This window comes from Denticeps clupeoides, chromosome 10, assembly GCF_900700375.1.
Source record: "Denticeps clupeoides chromosome 10, fDenClu1.1, whole genome shotgun sequence".
Classification (NCBI taxonomy): Eukaryota; Metazoa; Chordata; class Actinopteri; order Clupeiformes; family Denticipitidae; genus Denticeps; species Denticeps clupeoides.
Genome location: NC_041716.1, coordinates 16,906,562 through 16,920,667, shown reverse-complemented (window position 1 = coordinate 16,920,667; position 14,106 = coordinate 16,906,562). Strand labels below are relative to the sequence as shown.

The window sequence follows — 14,106 nt, the reverse complement described above, 5'->3', positions numbered from 1 at the left end:
CAAACTTTAGTTAAATGAATAGTCAAACTGTTTAGTTAGTTTAATAAATAGATTTGAAACATGATATCATATATATCATGTCAGTTTCTCGTTAATAGTGTAGTCTTATTTAGTCTAGTCAAAGACTAAAAGAGAACTTTAGTGATTTTCTTCACTCAAAAATGCTTTTAGTCATGAACAAATGAATGAGAAACTGACCAAATAAGCATATAACTGAGCACAAATGTGAAAACATTTAAACATTTTAAAAAATTTAAATTTATATATGTGATGAATAATTTAATAAATGTGAGTGATTCTTTTTCACTGTGCATGTGATCGACGGCCTTCTGGATTAATAGTATAGTTAGCTGTGCTATAATTATCAATTTAATTCAGATGTGCCGTTATAAGCTTTAGATGTGCCAGCATGGATCTATTTAATCCCCCGCGGTAATTAGTATGTCCGTGGGCATATTCTAAAATACAAACCATGCTAATGCTTATCAGTCCGAGTTCACCCTTTTTAGTTTGGAACAAAAAACCACAGATGTTCCCAGACATTCACAATCCAGAAATTTCCAGAGTGCAGTGGTCCAGATGAAAATGTGGAGCGCACGCCTGCTATCGCGAGCGCTCCTTTGAAAGAAAAAGACTACAATCCCCAGATAAACCAGGGAAACCGGAATTTCCTTTGAGCTCGCAAATGACGAGGACGGAATTCTGGGAAATGAAGTCACTTTTTGTACCTTATCGCGTCATAGTTTTGCAGTTAGAAGATACATATTTTCACACTAATTGTAATGTGTGTCTAAGCATTGTTTCCTAACTGACAGGCGATGTGTTTGAAGCTACTGTTTTTCTCAATAAATTATTTTGAAATATGTATGTGCGGAAAAACTACTAATCCCATTTTGCCTGTCGAAGCAGGAAGAGAAAAAGTGATGTGGCGTTGCAGACCACAACATAACCTTAGCAGGATATAAGATGGATGGAGAATTATTTAGACATTAAAACATGAGACACACGAGCTGCTACCTTGTGCCGTTTCTCGGTTTACTTTTAACTCGGTCCCTGCTGGGAACCAAAATTGACACAGAAGACGCGGCGTCAACGCTTCACGCCAGAGATGGAGGCGCTAAGCAGGTGGACCAGGATCTCAGTGACAGTCAACTTCCCCCAAAACACATGGCAGTCGAATCGACTAAAGTGACTTTAAGCAGCGACAGTCGCCAACTGCTGAATAGGTGCGTTTCAACATTTTGAAAATTTCTTTTGAAAATAATGACATTTGGATTATGTAGTGACAAGTGCGAACACACGTTCCATGCTGATAAAGATTCACGGAATTCATTACTATTATTATTATTATTTTAATCGCTGGATTTGCACCTCCCTTGTATAACATGCACATCACACTGTACTGCATTCATGCAACATTGTGTAAAAATACATAGCTAACAATGCTTGATAGGCGCAGTGGTGGCCTAGAGGTTAAGGGAGTATCAGAAGGTAATCCCCCTGTAATCAGAAGGTTGCCGGTTCGAATACCGGTCTGCCAAGATGCCACTGAGCAAAGCACCGTCCCCACACACTGCCTGTCATAATTGCCACTGCTCAACAAGGGTGCTGGTTAAAAGCAGAGGACAAACTTCATTGTGTCACCGTGTGCTGTGCTGCAGTGGAACATAATGACAATGACTTCACTTTGAGAAAGAATAGCACTCCCCTTAATAGTAAAGACCTGTAAAAAAAAAGTAGTTTCATCTCACAACAGAGTACAAATTGTTGGCACTCTTGCAATTAATCATTTGCACAGCCTCCCTTTGGCAAAACAGCATATTGGTGGGTGGTAGTAGCCTAGTGGGTAACCCCAGGGAAGACCCTACCATTGAGTCCCTGAGCAAGACACTGAACCCTGAGGGTCTCCAGGGGGACTGTCCCTGTAACGACTGATTGTAAGTCACTCTGGATAACATATTTCTGTTTTTTTTTTTTATGCTTTTTTTTGGAGGTGGCATCTTAATGGAGTTTTTGGACAGTTAGCAAACACAAGAACTTAAATCACCAGCTGTAATACTCAGAGATGTATTTATTTATTTGTCCTTTTTTTAAACCATCTTCCTAACATATCCATAATTTGATTGATATATGTTCTGTTATCTACATTGTTTCAGTTAAATGTTGGCTTTTTCTCATTTGCTTGATTTTGCTTTTGCTAAAAATACATTTAGATGATGACATATAAGATATATCAAAACACACATGAACAGTTTATTGAACAGATGATGTTCAATAAACATTTTCCGCTAAAAAGAACTTCAGCCGCCGTACGCTATGGTCATTGGTTGAATTTTCAGGAAAAGGTTGCACAGAATTGCCAGGTCATGCAGACAGATTTTTTATTAATTATGATTGCGATATTGTGAAATCCTGGATGGACTAAATAATCACCTATTTAAAGACTTTTGTTCATAAACGAGGGTTGCAACTAACGATTATTTTGATAGTCGTGTAGTCATCGGCTATTAAACCAATTAGCTGACCAGTCAGATTATAAATTGCATAATTAAATTCATCTCGATAACTGCATAAAACATATAAACTACATGCAAGTTGCCGCAAAAACCCGGCAGGAAATTTGGCATATCACACTGGACATTTTAAAATACGTCTGGCGACAATTATCGTCAAATTAGTCTGACGATTAATCGTTGCACCTGATTAATCGTTTTTTTTCTTTTCTATGCGCTGTAGCAGTCGACTGAACGACACAAACAATGACACCACGCACGCCACCACCCCCGCCACCAAGGCACCAACCCCTGCCCCCCCGACGGCGAAGCCCATCCTGCCCGTGCAGACGGGGGTAAAGGCCCAGGAGGAGGAGCAGTCCAGTGGGATGAGTATCTTCTTTAGCCTTCTTGTTATTGGTGAGTAGACAGAGCTCTTAGTTGTAAAGCACTTAAGTTCCAATTACATCCCCAAAGTGGGGGGTGGGGGTGGACTGTAGAGGAAAAAAAAAAGTGGGGGGGAAAGGAAATGGGGGAAACTGCATGTGATGTTAGTGCTCAAGATGTGTGGATTGTCCCCTGGAGGTATTTTCCATCCTTCAGCAAAGTGTTTCTGAGTCTTCCGGGTTCCTTACGTCTGGTTTGTGCAGGTCAGGAAAGCCCTGGGGACTGAACACGTGCACACTTACTTGCCGTGAGCGCTCTCTCAGCATAGACCACAGTAGAGCAGACAATGGACGTGTCTGTGTGAATTCCCTGTTTTTTTTTTTTTTTTTTTTTCTGCATGGAGAAAACATCACACAGCAGATGATGAGCTAAGAAGAAGCCCATGTCTGCGCTTCTTTGAACCAGTCAACTCCATTGCATCACTTAGCGTAGGGTCGTTTAGAAATGTAATACTTTTTTTTTTTAATGAAACGATTTAGAATATAAAATATTATGAAAGAATATGAAATTTTCATATAGTCAAGCCCTCATTCACCATATACTATCTGAATTTGGCCATTTATTAATATATTAAGATATTTAAAGGTGGCAGACTTGCATTTGTGAACACCACATTCCACTGGAACTCAAGACTAATAGTTGCTGATTACATTGCATTTATTAAAAGCCATTTCCAGACATTTTAATAGTCATTAACAGTGGCTGGACAGTCTAGACAAAGACAAAAGCACTGACATTCTTGAATTACTTTTGAACAGTGGTGTACAAGCGCCCGACGACTCCTTCTGGTCTAAAACAGCAGCTTTGCACATCACATGAGCTGCTCCTTTCAGCTTTAAACAACAGAAGCTCGGTTTTGGAGGGGTCAGGTGACGACTGTGTGTCCTCTGGAACTCGAGTGGAGGAGTGGAACACTTTGATGGCAATTCCCTTTTCAGCACATAAGACTCTTGTCTGGTGCTTTTAGGAGTTTGGTTTTATAGCCAGGTGCATGTGTGTGTGTGTGTGTGTGTCTAAATCTATTTATTTCTCTATATAGACAGTTTTATAATATAAAACATTTTATAACATGATAAAATTTTGCAACATGGGTGACATTTTCATTGTAAAAATGTCAGTCTTCAGCTCATGACCCACATATTTTTGAAGTTGTGCATCCTGCCACAGCCTTGCAGACAGAGTGCATGCATATGGGGTAATGTCTATAACATTGGATCTTTCTAGTAATTTGTTAAATACTACATTTATTCAGTTTATTAAATTATGGCTTACTGGATTCTAACTGTGAAAACATGATTACATAATTAAACTACTTACAATTTCCAAATCCTGTTCGCCCATTATTATCTTTTTAGCCACTTGTTCCCACTTGTAGCCCGCTGTTCAGCAATTACTCGATTACTACTATAGGCTTCTGCGGGACGGGATATGAGCTTCTTCTTGATATGTAATGTAAGAAGTGTAAATGTTGGTGTAAACAAAGAAACTTTTGGTGTGTGTAGGTCACATTTCGCTTTCCCGGGACGCATTCCGATTGTCCTGTGCTTCCCTGCATAGTAGCAACGGGACATAGCATATCTGCCGCATCAAAGCTGTTTGCCACAGATCTGGAAAGTGTTGAATGTTGAAAAACCGCTGTGTCCAGCCAGCAGTGTCACTTTGTCATGGATTTCCAGTGCAAATACCGCAAAGCAGGGACGGTGAGGGGACTGTGTCTCGGCCGCAGTTGTGTTTTGACACATGTCTGTATTTTGCCGTAGGACAGGTGCAGCTCCAGATCCTTTACACCCGCTCTTTTCAGTGGCTACACTGAATGTCATGTTGAGGCCATGACACACCTAACCCATGATCCTTACTGCATCTATTTATATTTACATTTTGTTCATAGTTTATATTCACCATATCATTGGTAGGAGGTGGCACAGGCACTTTCTCACTACTAAAAAATCATGAATATACAATATGTCAAAGATATGGATATTCATATTATCAAATGTATGTACTCAGCATGTTGCCTAGCCTTGTGGGTGTTCCACGAAAACAAGGTTTCTCCGATGTCTGGGTTAACATGAGGCAGAAATTATCAGGAATTTTGTAAGGAGCCCTCCTATTGGTTAATCATGACTTAATCCAGCTAACTGAGAAATCCTGTTTTGTGGAACACCCCCCTAGTTGTGTAATTATAATACATCTCAACAGTTACACAGCCCTGGATTGCACAGCCCTTTTAAGTCGATATCCACCCAATGAACAACACCAGTTTCAGCTGCCGTGTGAACTGCTCTGTTCTGTTTTACCCACAAAGCCTCAGTTGTAGAGGGTTCAGGTGACTAAGTGGCCTTCACATCAGCCACTGCCTTCATTGTCCTGTGACATGGGCTGGCGGGGTGTTTAAAAGAAACCTTATGTTTTTTTTTTTCTTCAATAATTGCAATGAAGTAATTTATCAAAAATGAAACCTCTTGAAATGACTTCTTAATTTCAGTGCATCTGGAAACATTCACTTTTTTCCATATTTTGTCATGTTATTTTGTCAAGTGAAAAAAACTTGGAATGAAACAAAACAGATTTATTACAAAAAATAATAAGTGTATAATAAGCCTTTGATCAATACTTTGGTAGCAATGTTATAAGCCTTGTGTAAAGTTTCTTCCATTCATCTTTGCTGAACCTCTAAAGATGTACCAGGTTGGATGGGAAGCATCAGTACAAAGCCATTTTAAGATCTCGCTAGATATGTTCAATCACATTCAAATCTGGGCTCTGGCTGTGCCACTTGTCCCAAAGCCACGACTTTGTTATCGTTTGTGCTTAGGGTCATTGTCCTGTTGGAGGATGAACCTTCACCCCAGTCCACACACCAGGATGCTGGCACCACAAAGCTTTTCTGAATTGGTCAGGTGATTAACTGGTGCCTGGTTTCTTCCTAACATGACGCTTATTGCTTCATCAGACCAGAATTTGCTTCTCATGGTCTGAGAGTCCTTCAGGTGCCTTTTGGAAAAGTCCAAGCTGGCTGTCATGTGCCTTTTACTGTGGTGTGGCTTCTTTCTGGCCACTCTGCTGCAGAGAGGCTTCTTTTGGAAGGTTCTTATCCCTCCACATAACAATGTTGGATCAGAGTGACCATCGGTTTTCTTCGCCACATTCCTGACTAAGGCCCTCCCTTAATGCTGCAGCAGTTTTCCTGTGTCCTTCCCCAGACCTCTGCCTTGACCTCCTTGTGCTGTGAGATGAACTTTCAACTATAAGCCCATATAGAGAAAGATGTGTGCCTTTCCAAAGCATGTCCAATCAAGCAAATTGACCACAGTTGGACTTCTGAAGGATGAGCAGTGAAAACAGGAAGCACCTGAACTCATGGCAAAGGCTGTGAATGCTTATGCACATAAATCTGCAAATGTTTCAAGCAAACCTTTTCACGTTAGAATTGTGGAGTGTTGCGTGTAGAATTTTAAGGTAAACTTAATTTAACCAGAACATGTGTAGCACTCTGATTCCTTTGCATACCATTTAAAAGTGTTTTTACATTTAACCATATAGCACTTGGTGGATTTTTAGGTGAACATTAATTCTGCTCTAATGTGGTCCAAAAGTCCATCTGTATAACACATTTTAGGACATTCGCATTGAAAAGTAAAGTTGGAAAGTAACTGTGTTCTTGCGTGTGTGTGTGTGTGTGTGTGTATGTTGTACTGTTATTTATTTCAACAGACTTTACAATTCGGTTAGTTTCTTAGTTTATCCTCCTCCCCATCTCAATAACAGGTTTTTCTGTTCTCAGGTATCTGCATCATATTGGTGCACCTGCTAATTAAATTGAAGCTGAATTTCCTGCCAGAGAGCGTAGCCGTGGTCTCCCTGGGTAAGTAATCCCATGATCCACTAGGGGGAAAACGTATCCTCCATGGCTTCTTCTCGATGGTGCGGCGGGAGGGTTGTTTTGCGGCGGAAGAAAGGAATGCAGGGCACAATGAGCTGACATGCCGAGTGAAAACTCTGCTTTGTCAGCTTTAACCTATGACCTTTCCTTCCTTTGGTTTACACTAACATCCTGGAAGAGGAGAGGAGGACGGTGAAGAACAGTCAATTGCCAAATGCTTGCACAGGAGTGGATGGACTTCCTCTCTAAAGACCTTTGGTTATCTTCTGCCATCCATCCTGCTCCCATAATGCTTTCTGTTCCTCACACCCTTGGAACAACAGCTTTTCGTATTTTCGCCATGACAGTGGTTGCTTTCTTAGTACTGATTAGCAATGATTATTTAAATGATTGAAATGCATATTTAATAAAAGCAGAAAAATGTGGTTTGTACTGGCTAGTGGCTAGAAGCCCTGTCCTGTTTATAGTTTTAACACGGCCTTGCACACGACAAACAAATGTCATAGAATGATAACATAGGAACTGGATTCTTGTGCTTATGCTGAATATATCACAACATCAGCACTCTGACTCGTGCATGTAAACACCATTCCGCCTCATTACATTGTTTTACGGACACACCGGCTACCGCTTTCAGATCGTGACTGGAGATAAATTGACCATGTGTGTTTCGTATCGTCACGACAGCCACCAATCCACGTTAATGGGTAAACTGTGGCACATTGGCAGTAATACACCATAGTACACAGGTGAGATATTCGGACTGGTGACCTTCAGAACTTCTACCGGGGGCGGCTGATATAGCTTCAAATCTAATATCATTTTTTAATATCTAATATCATTACAAATGTCAATGAAATTGAAAGTAATTCTGAAGGAAAAGAATAACTGAGCACTGCGTTGCATGTCATGGCTATCATAAATTCATACAGCTGTCATATGACCACAATATTTTCATTATAACCTCAAGGTCATTATTGTTTTATATAATGAGTCCTAGGAGCGATTTGAGAATATTTTGTATATGTGGTTGTCTCTTTGTATGTAAGGCTAACAAATTGATTTTTGTTAATAATTTTTTTTCAATTCAAAATGTTTTAGGCATCCTCATGGGGGCTTTCATAAAGATCATCGAGTTTCAGGAGCTCGCCAACTGGAAGGTATGACTGCACAGTTGCACCCAACACATGTAATGACCCATCCAATCAGAGCCCCAATCCTGAGTGCGTTAACCCGCCGCAATTCGGACATCCGAGAGCCTCATTATCTCACCTAAGTGACTCAGACACATCCGAGCGAATACACGCCAGGCACCGCGATGGATCAGGTTCACGTCTGATGAAGCAGGGGGATAATGGTAATCCAATCTGCCATCCAACGAAGCAGGCCTGCTGTTTTGGAGATGGGGGATGGGGGGGTGACCCACCCATCTACTCCTTTGTTGTTTTATTCATGACGTTTGGCTGCTGACAGCTGAGGATCATCCACATGACTCATGCTGGCTCATGCAGTCACCCCCCTTCTTCCTCAGACCGCTAGCTGCTGTCCTTCCTCGTCCCCATTCTCCTCTCTGCACCTCATTATCTGTGTCACTGTCCCTCCAACAGAACCTCTCTGTTCGTTCTCTATGTTTTTTTTTTTATTTTATTTGTCTGCTTTGACCCCATCCCGCTCCGCTCTTTGTCTCTCTTCATTGGCTGCTCATCTACCGGACGCTTTAATTAACGGTTGTTCTCGGAGGCTGGGAAAGGGAAGCGGTGGGTTCATAAGAGCGAGCTGGCGGCGATGGTGTGAGTTGGGCCTGTTCGCTCCTTCACAGTGCTCTCTATTGTTCCGGTCGGCCCTGGAACCCCGGGGCCTCTCTAGGTACTGTAACCAAACCCAGCAATCATGTGTGTCCCCTCTCTCCAACCCCCACCGCATGTCCCCTCAGCTTGGATCAGAGGTCTACCTGTCCGGGTGTCAGCCCACTGGCCTGATGGGAGTGACCAGGACAAGGGCTGCTTTGTACATTGGTTCTGTGAGGCTTTTAATTCTTCTCTTAGATTGTCCATTATTAGATGTGGCACCTTATTGGTCAGACCTTGCTGTTGTTTCCATGGCGTCAGAACATTGACTTTGTACTGGTGACATGACTTCCTGTTTTTAACAAGCCGTATGATACGATGGTCATTAACCGCTTATTGACGCTTGTGACAGGGTTGGCAGCAACCAAGGAACTGTGCCTTTTGGGTTCATATTTTCGATTCCTTATCTCCATCCAGGAGCTGAAAATGTTGTTTCAATTTTGTTGTTTTTATTAATGTGAATTAAGGTGAAATACACATGGAATGTCTGTATTTATTTTACACTACATTTACATGTATGGCATTTCATCAGACGCTCTTCTGCAGAGAAACTTGCTGTCAGCAGTTACAGAGAGAGTCCCCCCCCTGGACACTAACCCCCAGGGTTAAGTGTCTTGCTCAGGCACACAACGGTAGCAAGTGGGATTTGAACCTGTGGCTGTGTGGTCTTCTGGTTCATAGGGCCCACTAGGCTTTTATCACCTAAAAGACTGTAATAGGCAGTCGGCTCCAGTAAGAATTAATTGATGCGTTGTGATTTGCATGGATGTGAAGGTGTGCTGTGCTGCTGTGTATCACAATGACAATCACTTGACTTTATATTAGGTTTTCCTCTTTTTCTTCCTTCCTGACAGCTCCGTCATCTTCTGTACATCACACTCTGGTCACATTTAAATAAAAGCATATTTTTTTTTCTCCTCTATGAAAACACATCTGCTAATGTGGTGTGCTCCTATTCCAAGTACGATAGTTTGCTATGAGTATTTCAGTGCATCTTGTGTAATATAATCTGGCCAATATGGAAATTGAAATGCATTTTGGCTCAAATGAATCTACAATAGGGCTTGGTTCCAGATTGGTTTGTTTTTGGCTGATGTACGATGTACCTGGCACAGCTTTCAGAAGGCCAGCGCCATGAACATTCTGCACACCACGTGGTACACAGCTACCTTGTAACCTTCAGTTATTAAAGCAGAAGGGGAGGAAGTGCACAGTCTGCGGCGGCAACGTTCTGCTCCCGTCCACTCCCCTCCGCCTCATCGGCCTCCTCCGCCTCCTCCGTCGCTCTTTTTCCCTTTTTTTCGCGCTACGCTCTGACACAGATAACACGGCATCGTTTTTAGCCCGGTGGCTCCCCGAAGACTTGCAGAAGAGCACTATACAATATTCATGAGCAGAGGGGGTTTCATTGTCGGGTTTTTCCGCCCTCCGTGATGCCAGCACCCTGCGCCGTGATGGAAGCTCTGCCTCAGTTTGCTCGTCAGCCGCTCCCCGCCCATCTCCAGCGTTTGAGGTCATGAAGGAATCTGAGTCAGACAACATCAGACGTTTTGCAGTTGACATGACATGACTTCCTGATTTTAAGAGTCGGATCAAAGAGATTTTGGTTGTGTGGCAGGACTCCAGTCCTGGCGTTCTCACTTGTCAATGCATCCGATGGTCATTAACTGCTTAATGACGCTTGTGACAGGGTTGGCAGCAACCAAGGAACTGTGTCTTTTGGGTTCATATTTTCGATTCCTTATCTCCATGCTGAAGCTGAAAATGTTTTTTTCACTTGAATCGTTTTTTATTTATGTGAATTAAGGTCAAATATGCATCTCTGTATTTATGGTAGACTATAATTACATGTATGACAAGACGCCCTTATCCAGAGCGACTTACAACCAGTAGTTTCAGTCGGACAGTCCCCCAGGAGACACTGGGTTAAGTGTCTTGCTCAGGGACACATTGGTAGTAAGAGGAGTTTGAACCGGGTAACACAGCCTACTCATTCCGTTTCTCCTCCTGCTCCTCTGCTCATCAGCTGCTCCCTGCCCGTCTCCAGCGTTTGAGGTCATGCAGGAATTCGAGTCAGACAACATCGGACTTTTTGCAGTTTCGACATTTTGTGTTTACCTTCTGGGATCTGATGGTGGCTGTCAGTGATGTAAAAAAAATGCCTGTAATATTTGAAATAGCTGGGTGTGTAAGAACAGCGTTGTGACATGAAGACATATGAAGTCATGCACAGACATATTTCCTATAAGCACGTACACAGGTTTGAGGGGGGTTGACCTGATTGTTTTCTTCTTACCTGGTTAATGTTTTTTGAAAATGACAAGATCACCATGTCATGCCATGTTTGTATGTTGCATCAGTCAATCACATTAGAACCGAGCACAAGGCCTCGAGTGAGCAAGGTGACAGTGACACAGGAAGAACACTGAAACCCATATCAATCATATTGGCCGGGTTGCAGATTGGCATTTGGAACGAAAATCTTCATGTTTGTGCTTTATGCATAACGTGTATATCAGCATATGTTTCATTTATGGGATCTGTATTTTTTATTCTCTCTGAAGACTTTTTTTTTTTTTCTCTCTTGCTGGAAAATCTCTGGTCAGAAGTCGCCCGTGTCCCTGCAGAGAGCTTTATTGCTTGCTTGACTTTTGCTGCTGAGCCCAGTGCGCTGGTGACACAAGGAAACGAGAAAAAAAACAAAAAAAAACAGAACTTTGCACTGTTTACTTTCGCACAGTGGGGCGTAATTTCACGCAAGTCTCGTTTCCTCCCGCCGCTCCGGGTTTTCAAATTCCTCGGTGCAAATTCCAGACTCCTTCTGGAGCTCTAGCTGCCATTTTTCGAACCCGAGTCAGAAGTCCCTTGTTTTTTTTTTAACGGCGGTATGTGTCAAGGTCAAATCCTGTGTGTTTCATGGCAGGGTCGTACCTGCCACTTTCAGTGGTTGACCTCAGTACTCAGGAGGCTTTAGAGGAACTGGGGAGAGTGCTGTTTACCAGAGGCACTAAAAAAGAGGCAATAAAAAAAATTCACTAATATGAGAAGTAGTATTAATATTACATATTTATCATTTGTAAGCAGGATCTTACAAATGATAGCTTTGCGTTAATGGTAGCCATTATTTACATATGCTGATACACTCGCACAAATGCACGCACACGCGAGGGACTGTGCATACGCTCGGCCCATGTGGTGTGGCGTGATGTACGTACGGTCCGGGAACCGGTCCAGCTTCGCTCTCAGCCAACAGTGATTTCATTATATCAGATCATATGAGGAGGAGGAGAAAGTGAAGGGCAGTGAAACGACCTTCCGGGTGGTGGTGGGGGGGTGCGCTCGTGCACGCGGCCCTGTGAATGCGCTGTACATGGGAGGGGGGGGTAAACATGTGCCCGTGAGTCCGTTCTGTGTGTGTGTGTGTGTGTGTGTGTGTGTGTGTGTGTGTGTGTGTGTTTTTTGCGCGCCCGTGCATCACCCCGTGAGTAATCGTGCACTCATGTTCTCTTTGTCACAGGGGTGTTCCCTGAATGCCTGCGTTTTATGGCACACATTTTGCGCCTGTGCGAGCATTTGGCCGTTCTCTTGTGTGTGTGTGTGTGTGTGTGTGTGTGTGTTTTTTTTTTACATTTCATGTGGAGGTTAGCGTATGACCAAACAAATGTGTTGTGTGCGTGTGTGTGTGCTTGCCGCACTGTGCATGCAGGAGGCTGCAGTGTGTGTGTGTGTGTGTGTGTGTGTGTGTGTGAGTGATGTTAACGGAGGCTGAAACAGATGAGTAATGGAGACGGTGAGACCAGACCAGTTGTGCAACCCTGACGCAAGGTTTGCAGAGATTCCTAAGCAATGTTTTAGCGTCGGCTTGGATGTGTGTGCAAGCTTGGCTGCGAGACTGACTGACTGGATTTCCTCACTGCGGTTGTGTGTTTGTGCACGAAAGCACATCGGTAAAAATAGAAGCCCACAGAGTCCCTGCAGGTGGACAAGTTTTTTTTTTTTTTTTTTTTTTTCTGACCCCTTCAGTCACCTGGAAATACATTTCATTTGCTTCTTCATTTGTGTGTATTTTTGTCCTTCAGATCAGCCCGCCGCCTCCCATGCTGCGCCGCCAGCCGTGTCATGAACGGAAGCGGGAATCAAAATCAGGCCACCCTCCTTGAACCTCTGTTCTTTCCACCATGCGTGCTGGCGGGTTTCCCATTCTCACCCCACCCGCTTATCGAAGACACCTAGCAGTCATTTCCACGTGTGCAGATGTTCACATTTTGAATTGTGTACTCTTTAGAAAACTGTGGTGATGCCAGAAAGGGAACACAGTCGACCGTCAACTTCTCTTGTAGAGGTGACACTGCCCCACACTTTTCTGTTTCTGTGGTTTACAGGAAGAGGAAATGTTTCGGCCGAACATGTTCTTCCTCCTGCTGTTGCCTCCGATTATCTTTGAATCTGGATATTCCCTGCACAAGGTACACGAAAAAGATTATTTATTGCACTAATCTATTTAATTATGGGTGTATAATACTGGCAAATGTATATAATTGTATGAACATATAAAAACAACGAGGAAACACTTGGCAACAACAACCAATAATGTTTGCAACAACAACCAATGTCAGTTGATTAAACTAATTAATCTGATATTTTACAATGCACTAATCACAATACCCTTTTAAGCGCTGATGCTAGCTATAATTCCAAACTGTTACAGAGTGGGAAAGAGGCTCAGGTGGGGCGTGACGGGAGATGATATGATACACAGTGGGTACGAAAAGTATTCAGACCCCCTAAAACTTTTCACTTTTTGTTATATTGCAGCATTTTTTTTTTTTTTTTTAAATCATTTAAATTAATTTTCCCTCATTAATGTACTCACAGGCCCCCCATATTGACAGAAAAACACAGAATTGTTGACATTTCTGCAGATCACATGGTCCGAAGTATTCGGACCCTTTGCTGTTACACTCGGGCACTTTCCATTTCTATTGATCATTCTTGAGATGGTTCTTCACCTTCATTTGAGTCCAGCTATGTTTGATTTATACTGATTGGACTTGGTTAGGAAAGCCTCACCCTTGTCTATATAAGACCTTACAGCTCACAATGCATGTCAGAGTAAATGAGAATCATGAGGTTAAAGGAACAGACAGAATTGTGGCAGGGCACAGATCTGGCCAAGGTTACAAAAGAATTGCTGCACTTAAGGTTCCTAAGAGCACAGTGGCCTCCATGATCCTTAAATGGAAGACATTTGGGACAACCAGAGTCCTTTTATGAGCTGGCTGTCCGGCCAAACTGACACATGAAAGACACATGAAAGCCTGCATGGAGTTTACTAAGAAAAACCTGAAGGACTCCAACTTTCTGGCATTAATACTAAGTCGTATGTGTGGAGAAAACCAGGCACTGCTCATCTGTTCAATACAGTCCCAACAATAAA

The 14,106-nt window shown here is 42.6% G+C and overlaps 1 protein-coding gene across 1 annotated transcript in view; it reads left to right on the top strand.

The window, feature by feature from the left end:
* Nucleotides 1–901: 901 nt before the first annotated feature.
* Nucleotides 902–14,106, top strand: part of slc9a8 (solute carrier family 9 member 8) — a 28,975-nt gene continuing 15,770 nt past the window's right edge. The window contains exons 1-5 of the mRNA XM_028993882.1: nucleotides 902–1,226; nucleotides 2,737–2,912; nucleotides 6,724–6,804; nucleotides 7,924–7,982; nucleotides 13,052–13,135. Coding sequence (XP_028849715.1) covers nucleotides 997–1,226; nucleotides 2,737–2,912; nucleotides 6,724–6,804; nucleotides 7,924–7,982; nucleotides 13,052–13,135 — 630 coding nt within the window. The 5' untranslated portion in view covers nucleotides 902–996. The remainder of the gene's footprint in view (nucleotides 1,227–2,736; nucleotides 2,913–6,723; nucleotides 6,805–7,923; nucleotides 7,983–13,051; nucleotides 13,136–14,106) is intronic.